Source organism: Trichomycterus rosablanca, chromosome 27, assembly GCF_030014385.1.
Source record: "Trichomycterus rosablanca isolate fTriRos1 chromosome 27, fTriRos1.hap1, whole genome shotgun sequence".
Classification (NCBI taxonomy): Eukaryota; Metazoa; Chordata; class Actinopteri; order Siluriformes; family Trichomycteridae; genus Trichomycterus; species Trichomycterus rosablanca.
The window spans coordinates 15,040,514-15,050,402 of NC_086014.1; the positions used below are offsets into that span (position 1 = coordinate 15,040,514).

At 42.9% G+C, this 9,889-nt stretch overlaps 1 protein-coding gene across 3 annotated transcripts in view; it reads right to left on the bottom strand.

The window, feature by feature from the left end:
• Nucleotides 1–8,259, bottom strand: part of fto (FTO alpha-ketoglutarate dependent dioxygenase) — a 105,796-nt gene extending 97,537 nt beyond the window's left edge. For all 3 annotated transcript variants that reach the window (XM_062989633.1, XM_062989634.1, XM_062989635.1), the window contains exon 1: nt 8,196–8,259. In XM_062989633.1, coding sequence (XP_062845703.1) covers nt 8,196–8,237 — 42 coding nt within the window. In that variant the 5' untranslated portion in view covers nt 8,238–8,259. The remainder of the gene's footprint in view (nt 1–8,195) is intronic.
• Between the last annotated feature and the right edge of the window lie 1,630 nt (nt 8,260–9,889).

A 9,889-nucleotide genomic window follows, 5' to 3' on the forward strand; every position in this document is an offset into this window, starting at 1 on the left:
GAAACGCTGCATTTGTTATGTGTTTGATGTTCTCCACAGGTTCAAGAGAAACTGGATAGCATAACCAGAAAGGAAAGGTTCCGTTAGTACTAGTTATTTAGATGTCTGTAGATGACGCATCCTTGATCCAGTTCCAATAACAATCGGTGCAAACGAGGGTCGGTTCTCTGGATAGAACCAATGTTCTAGGAAGCCTGACGGAACCAGTTCAAGATCCGGAGTTATTTTGGTCTGAATGAGCTGTGAAAGTGCTTCAATCCACCTTCTGCTCTGATGTGAGGCGCTGATGTTCAAACCCAAGTCGCAAGGACCTTGGTGCAACCACCATTTACGCATCCAGTCTTCCCCTTATGGGCACTGCCTATGACTAAAAGTAAGTGGACGCCCAACTTTGAGATTCAATAATTTTGGAATTTGCTTCAACAGGGGGATTCATGAGCAATATGAGTGTTGCAAGTGCAGCAGTGTTGTTGGGGATTTCTAAATCCTGTGTTAACTTGCCGGCCTCTTTGAGTGACCGCAAAGCCAGGACCCCCAGGACAGGTCGACAATCCATTTTAGAACCCATGACCCCATTTCAGGTAGAATAATGTACTTTGTTTAAGTAATCAGGCATTCCAGTGGCGCAGAGGTCTGTTCCCCCAGAGCCGACCAATCTCAACAATAGTCTGGGTTCCAGCGGTTCTCAGCGGTGCTATCAGCCGATCCAGCATCTACACAAACATGAAATACGATTGGCCACCTTGCCTTCCCAGCTTTGCGCTCAGTGTTTCCAGTAAAGCTGAGCGCAAAATTACGTCCAGTCCGTCAGCAGTACCTACGTTTCCAAAAGTATTCGCTCTGAAGCAAAAGGATCATGAATAATCAAGATTATGGCTCTGAATTTACAAACCCGTACATAAGTCATGGCAGATGTGAGACACCCCCCTCCTTCCTCACCCCCCCACCATTACTTTCACAGTCTCCGGATGATATAGAATGCAAACCTTTGCGACAGACAAATCAAGCTAAGTCTACATATGGGATCAATGCGAGCACCACAGGCCCCGGGGTCGCCCTATATTACAGCGCAAACTTCATATTCACTCATTGATTTGCTTTTCAGAATAGTATATCACTAAACTCCGATGGGATCCGAGACAGAGGCGGGGGGCCGGGGTCAAGCATAACGTGCACACACACACACACAAATGCACACGAGAGCTAGTTCAATATTGATGGCCGAGCAGAAAGAAATGACTAAATATCCAGATCAATAACTAGTTACCAGCGCGACAGGCGGTGAGATGGAGATATATAAATATACATCTTTATGGCTGCGGGAGCATTCATAATGAGAGGCTTGAATGAGTGCTCGCCTTAAGGTAAAGCGTTTGATTAGTGGCCGAGCAGGGGTTAGCGCCAGATGTGCTGATACGGAAGAAAAAGGCTAACACCAGTGCTAATGCTAAGGTGGGGAGCAGAGGCCAGCATTAAACACAAAGTAGATGAGGATCAGGTTTAAACAATCAATTAAATGCTTCCAACTCTGGAGCAACAGTTTAGGAAAGGACCTCTCCTGTTCCGGCATGACTGAACCCAAGTGTATAAAGGACAGTCCATCAAGACATTCAGGGTGATGAAATGGAACACCGACTGTGAGCCAGGCCTTTTATACAAACGTTTTTTGGACAGAACGAGCGCAAATTCCCATTGGAACCCTCCAAAATCTTGCAGACAGACTTCCCAAAGGAACAAAGCATGGTTTTGGCATAAGATGCCTTACAAACAATCCGAACCAATTGTAACAAGTCACTCCAGAAGAGTTGCAGGATGACCAGAAAGCAGCAGAGCAACAAACTGAATAAATGATCTCGAAATTCAGACACAAGCAGACCTATTTGCACATTTTCAGTTCCTGTATTTACAACCGTGTTAGCTTGGTCAGGGTGGTTCCATCAGGTGGCTGTGGTTCCATCCGGTTTGCACAGAATCATTGGGCGCAATGCGGTAACACAGCCAGGAAAATGATGCAGATCAATCGCAGGGCCTCAGAGATCCCTAAATAAATAAATAAGTAATAAAATGCTAATAACAATCAGCTGTCGTTGAAATGAAACTGGTCAAATCTGCAAAAATCCGTCTTACACTTCAGTCTGATCTGCTATCTATTTTCTATAATATTGCTTTATAATATATTAGGATTTTATTTGACTTTTTACGACCCTGTGACAAATTCGCATCATCTCAACATAATGGTCAGGAAAGCTGAAGACCTGGCAACCCATCTGTCCTTATTTACAGCACAGGGTCATTAGTGAAGACAGCGGCAACTCATTACTCCGGCTCGAACACCAACCAGACAGCCATAAAGAGGCAGGAGAGCGGATAATGTTCTAATCCTTAATTAAACAAACCCTGCCGCATTTACGCTACACGGCCAAAAGTATTCGGACGCCAAAGCGTGAGCTTGTCGGACAACCCGTTTAAAAAAGGAACGGTATTAAAACAGATCTGATATGCGATCTTTTCGGCTTGAACAACAGACTCTCTTCTCTTCTGAGAAGCTTCTCAACATATTGAAGTATATCTGTGTATGGGAATTTGTGCCTGTTCAGTCAAAAGATGAGAGCATTTGCAAGGCTGATCAGTGAGCTGTTGAGTGGGGCTGAAGTCAGGGCTCTGTGCAGGACACTGGAGTTTCTTGCTTTGTGCATGAGGGCGCAGTCTTCTTGGAACATGAAAGGGCCTTCCCTAAACTGCTAATGCATAGCTCCATTTTGAAGGTGTGTCCCAATAATTTTGTCCATATTGTGTATTTAAGGCATCACAAGTAGAATCCACCTTTTCTGGTGACTTGAGGACAATCCAAGCAAGCAAGGGTCAAGAGTGCAGAAGCGGGACTTGAACTAGCAACCTTCCAATGGCTTGTCCAGTACCTTGACCAGTAATCTAAAGCTGCCAGTTTTCATCAATGAAAATGAAATACAATTCAAAGTCGAAACTGCCCGGACGGGCCTCCCTGCCATTACTTATTCACCATAGCCGGTTCCCCTCGTTCTCATTCTGTCCACTCCAGCCTTAAATCACGAACACGAGGGAATGAACCAGCAGGGGGGAAAGAGCAGGTCCTGTGTGGCCGGAAGACACATTGAGCTGTGGCTATCGGCAATAGTTGGCGGGATTGACATGTCACCGTGTCAAGTAATGTGTGTGTGGATTAGCGGTGCGATGGCCTGATCGATACTCGCCGCAGTGGCCATTAGGAATGCAAAAGGAAGTGCCCATCCCCACCCCTGTGGTAATAAAGCTGGGGGGTGTCGGCTGCTCCTTCATTTGCTGCCTCCATTAGTGTAATGGTATCATTATCAGGCGCGGCATTTTTTTTTAAAACTCCCCTCCACCACTCGAAACTCGGGATCCTGATGAAATGAGCTCGGACGCGTGACCTCACCTGCGCTTCGAGTTTTTCCTCGTTACGTTGCTTTATTTTCCTCGAATGTAAATCCGGCGCCGGTCCGTCAGCCTGGTTTGTTTGTTCCTGAGTGCCGACAGCACGCACTATTTCTCCATTATGGAGCCATTAATACAGGCGTGGGGTAATGGAGAGAATGGAGCGGACGGCGGAGAAAGCTGCTGATCAGGCCGAAAGTGACACCGCCCGGCGCTAAAACACGGGCTCGGACACGACAGCGTGTGGAAGTGAGGGGGCCATAAATCCTCGGCTTTGCGCTAATTTACAGGGAGCCATTTGAGCACAGAGGGGGATCGATTAACCGAGGCGGGCTGTGTGGTCACATAATCAGGCTGTAGCCGGAGCTGGCTGTTAATTTAACAGAATCGCCGAGGGGAACACAAACCATTTTAATGAGTGTTTAGGAATTAAATAGCCTAAACAGCTTGCTTCGACAAACACACCATGCACAGAGAAGCAATGAGCCGAGGCCAGCTCCACTGACAGGCCAGGAGGAAAGTGCTCGGGAACATCTGGCAACCCTCTGCCGTCATTACTTACAGTTCACTCGGGTTGAAAAAAAAATCCTCCCTTTATCTCTTCTTCCTTTTTCATTAACGTGCTTTTTTCGCTACGACCAAAGCGTTCCTCATCGCATCGTCACGGGACGAGGGTCATCCTGTGGACGCGCCGTCAAGCCGGGATCACACGACGTGTCAAAAAACAGCAGATCCTTTGACGCTCGCGAGCGCAGAGTTATCGAATGTGTTCAGCAGATGGAGAAGGGGGGGAATAAAAAACAGAACCGGCTTCTCGGAGTCACGGTTTCGACAGAAGAACATCCACGACCGTTTTCGTACCCCTAACACCGTGTCCAATAAACAAAAAAGCTTATCAGTGGAGCATTTTTATTCACCCTTACTTCAAACAGTTCCTGGAACCAGATTTGTCAGATGCACATACACGCTGCAAATCTTCCTTTTCCTTTCTGCCACGTCCCTAATGTGCTCGAGGAGGCCACTGAAGCACCCTGAACTCCTAGTCGCAGTAATGGAGTGATACTCGCTCAGTGAGATTCATTTGATCCTGATTTGGTTGAACATCAGCATTCAGACCCTTTGACATGAATGTGTGCTGTTTACGCCAAAATCCGACCCTACCACCAGAAATCGAGGTTCATCAGAGCTGGAGTCTTGGAAACCGGACCTCAGGGGTTGGTTGAGTTAGTGTAGACTGTAGCCTTCTTGTCAGATGGAGCCAGTCTCTCCGAGCAACACATTTTCATCCGCAGAACTTCCACTCACTTGATGTTTTCTGTTTTTTTTTTAACACTCTTGCTGCTATCTTGTGTAATATTATGAGACAATACCCACTGGCACCAACAACCACACCAGAAAACATCAGTCAGAGTCTTTCTCTGAACGTTAAGCCAAAGCCCTTGATCCGTTTCGTTATGGTTTCATGCTGTGTGCTGATTCAGCATGAATAAGCATAGGTGGCTCCTAAACTGGCATAACTGTAGACTTCTGGTGTCCCCATGCCCATGTACAGGCACTTTATGAGGTATGATGTCATTCTTTAACAGCCTATTAGCCGACAGGGTGGCATTCGTGTGGTACAGGGTGATCATCAGGACGGGTTTTTTATGGTGCATGTGCTCCACATGTGGGTAGGAAAGCCCTGGCAAAGCTGACGAAAGGGCAAACCGCTCACAGTCTGTTCTGAGGCAACTCAGGAGACTGAAGTGCAAACATGTCGCCATTCGAGACTTTAGTCCATGTCCAAACATCCTACTTAATATAAAAGAATAGATTTGTTGTTGTTTTCCTCATCTGTGACAAACAACAAGCCTTCCAACAGTCCTCCAGTCTTCTGATTTGAATATTTTGTGGTTTTACGCTGTCTGGAAGTCACGGACAAACAACATGAGCACAGAGAAGAAAGTTTACTAACAGGAACAGACAATTTACACACTAGCTTCTCCAAGCGTACAGCCACAACAAAACCTCAAAAAAGCATCATGTGGGGTCCTCGGGCTGTACCAGACTCAATTAGCCTTGTCCTAGGTAGGGAGGGCTGCCTGGTTATAACCTCCTGCTGTCTGTTGGGATTCTGGTACAATCAGCAAAATCATACAAAGAATTCCAAAGAATTGTAAACCACCTTTGGTCAAATTTGACTTTCCGAAATGTCACTTGTCATGTAGAACATTCCCTGCGGATCTTGGTGTTGCTGTGAAGGTTTCTGGACGTGTTTGTTTGTCATTAACCAAATGTCTAAACGTGCAAAAAGGGAGGAAATCTGAGGAAAAGATTTCAGTCCTATCCGTATCCCCGCGTCTGCCAAATCTGTAAGCCATCTGCCTCGGGTATCTGTGATCCATTGGCTCATCTGGACATCTTGCTTTTTTCCCCCATCAACAGAAGGTACCACGTCCTACATACTTTCAGCGCTGTCAGACATGATCCAGACACGTGTGCTTGTACAGGCCCGAGACAAAGACAAGAGACAAGAAGAGAAAAACAACAGGGACTAAAAAGTAAAACTGCATCACAGGTCAGCGGGTGACTTAAATGAAGCTGTCAGAGGGAAGTATGCAACAGTTCGAGGCGCTTCTTTCCTGTTCCAAGGTAAATGTGCCATGGCTGGAAGAAATGAAGCGTAGAGGAACTCTTTGGGATGAGTTAGAATACTGTCTAAAAGCCAGGCCTTGATGACCAACATCATTCCCAGACCTTAGGAGTTGGTTAAGTCAGTGTAGACTGTAGCCTTCTTTTCTGATGGAGCCAGTCTCTCTGAACAACGCATTTCCATCCACAGAACTGCCACTCACTTGATGTTTTCTGTTTTTTTTATCCTCTTTTGTGAGATATTATGAGACAATACAAGTGGATCAGCACTTTCTGAAATATCCAAACCAACTCCATGTGGCAACAACAACCACACCATGGTCAGGAAAGCTTAGCTTGGGGTGAATTTCCCAGTCCAGGAAGGGATGTTAGGTCATCTGTCCATGAAATAAACCAGAGGCATTATTGTAACGCAAAGTGCAACAATAACCCAAAACACAAAGTCAAATAGCTAAGAGTAAACAATTCCTGAACTGAATCAAAGCAGTTCCTCTGTAGTAAAGTAATAATCAAGTTAGCATTTATTTAAAGTCACTGCCGCTGAACGTGGTGGAACCAGTTATTAAGTTAAGAAGAAGTAGCTTTTTCACAAGGAAATCATAAGCTTTGGACTTGAACCCTTGTACATGGAATGATGTTTTACAAAATATTATGTGGTTTCATTGTGTTGGTGGTCCCAGACATTTGGCCTCCGTCATTGTGTTTTGTCAGTCAGGTGGGTGGTGAGTAAAGCTTATAAATAAACACAAGTCAAAAATAAGTAGACATGTACTATTAGTCAAAGTGCATTTCCCATAGATGACATTTGTATACATTAAATAAACTGCCAAGGTAAGGAAATTATGGAATGCTAGAAAAGCTATTTGCATTTTATATGTATTTTTATTTTGTCATTTTGAATTATTTGTATAGAATGTAATATTAACAGTTTAAGGCTGAGCACTGCTGGTTTTATTCGATGTTGTCCGTCTGTGTTAATGCAGAAATGTACATAAGTGGCAGAACTCAGTGTACAGTACATACTGTATATACCCTAGTAAATAAAATAAACCTCTATACTTGTGCTTAAATCTAGTAAATAAAATAAACATATATATCTCTGTGTAAACCCTAATAAACAGAATATACATTTATACTCCTGTTTAAACCTCAATATTATTATTTATTTATTAGGATTTTAACGTCATGTATTACACACAATACACAAAATTCATCAGTTCAAGTCTTTTACCACCAGTTCACCTCACTGCACGTCTTTGGACTGTGGGAGGAAACCAGAGCTTCCGAAGGAAACCCACACAGACACGGGAGGAACATGCAAACTCCACACAGAAAGGACCTGGACCGCCCTGCCTGGGAATTCAAACCCAGGACCTTCTTGCTGTGAGGCAACAGTGCTACCCACCGAGCCACCGTGCCACCCAGTTAAACTTCAATAAAATAAGTGTTTATACTTCTACCATTAATAAATAAAATAAACATCTAAACCTCTGTTTAAACCCTAATGAATAGAAGAAATGTTTATACTTCTGTTTAAACCATAACAAATACAATAAACAAGTATACTTTTGTTTTAACCCTAGTAAATAGCATGAACCTTTATAATTCTATCTAAACCCTAATAGAGTAAGCATCAACACTTCTTTCTTAACCATAATAAATAGAATAAACGTTAATACGTCTGTTTAAACTCTAATAAATAGAATAAACTTCTATACTTCTGTTTAAACCCAAATAAACAGAACAGACGTTTATACTTTATGCGATCATGTAATGACAGTCACGACTTTTTCGCCCCCACTAACGATGTGCAGCAGATCTGTCAAACCGATCAATAACCAGCTACCAGGTGCCATGCCAGTCACCAGAACTGAGCCACCCTGATGCCCAGGTATGAAGACAACGTTCTACAATAATAAAAGTGGGGAAAGAAGCAAAACGTCAGTAATGGGAGCCAAAGAGCGCTCATAAAGATGCACACAGAGACACATCAGCGCATGTGCTGCCAGTCTGTACACAACACAAACACTCCTGACTAACCGCCAGTGCCAGTGCGTGTACGTGTGCGTGTGCGTGTGGGCGTGGGTGTGCGTGTGCTACATGTGGAGCCGAGAGAAAACTACAAGCAATACCTTTCTCCTCTTTTCCCTCTCACTGTCATCCGATCTCTTCATGTTCCTGCACTACTGTTTACACTGCAGCTGCTCGCTCTGCGCATGCGCCACGCCTGTAGTCTGGCTACACTTCCGCGCAGCCCTCAAACCCGCATTTGGTATAACAGTGAACACACCTGATTACAGGATTTACAGTCTAACGCGGGTTAATAATGTATAGAAGTTTGCTTAATCGTAATTGGATCGCTGTCTATACTACAATACTCGCCAGGTTGGCAAGACATAAACTACATTTCCCAGAAGGCACAGCGGCAGGAAAGAGTCACGCTTATAGGTTGAGAGTGAGTAGGAAATTACGATTGGCTCGTCAGAAATACACAGATGCTAACTGTAGGGCTAAAACAAAACTGTAAATAAAAATAATAAAGAAATAATCAAACCCACTCATATTATAAGTTATACAAATGGAATGTGTATAGAAATTGATTAAAATATATAAAAGAAGTCTTAATAAACAGATGGAATGTTGAGTCCACACAAGGCCATACATTGAACATTAGGAAGACCAACTCAACACTAATAAAATATTTATTATTTATTTATTTTCTTTTTTTTTTTTTGCATTTACAATATTAACTAATTATGTATTATAATGGCAGAGATAATGGATTAATAAAATACAACCATAACCTTATATTGAATATATAGTGTCATCCTGTATAGTTGTAATTTGTCAAACTACTGTATTTATTTTATTTTACTTTATTTTCATTTCATTCTACTCTATTTAATTTTCTATAGCTGTATTTACTCTGTGCCCATGGGGATCAAAAAAGCAATCTTATCTTATCATCTTATCTAAATAATTTAAACAGAACCGGTGTTACATGAAGACAAGTGCATAAGGAATCTGTTGTTCTTATTTACAGGGTGGCTCATTGGGTAGCACTGTCGCCCTTAAAGCAAGAAGGTCCTGGGTTTGATTTCCAGGTGTGGAGTTTGCATGTTCTCCTCATGTCTGTGTGGGTTAACTCTGGAAGCTCCGGTTTCCTCCCACAGTCCAAAGACATGCAGGTTATTGGAGCTACTATATTACTATATTATAAGTGTGTGTGTGTGTGTGTGTATACTGTGATCATACTTTAAATCTCCCTGCACATCCATTCATTTACATATTTACACATTTGCACACTCGTTTATTTATTTATTCATTCACTCACTTGTGGTGACTTGCTACAGATATCCAACATATGTAAAACACAGACACTTGTGTATATTCAGTTTTCTGTATCTGTACTGTTATTTGTACGCTGTTCTTCACATCGTGTTTTATTATTTCACATTTACATTTTGTATAGTGTGTACTTTCATTGCTGTATAATGCTACTGGGGCTTTAATTTCCTTCGGGATCAATAAAGTATCTATCTATCTATCTATCTGCCTGGGTGGGCAGCAGGGACGTCTGGTCACTTCTCTCCTCTCCTCTACTCCTACTTTCTAATCTCCTTTTCAATATTTGCTTCTTTTCTCACTTACCTGCATCCTACCTGCTGTCACTAACCTGTCAGCATCCTCTCTGTCTCTCTCTCATTCTCTCCTTCATTCTCTCTTTACCCTGAATGCACCAGAATGAACATGAGAGTCAAAAAAGAGACCTTCTGTACCTTTGCACATAACTTTGGCAAACGTTAATCCATTTTTTATATTATTT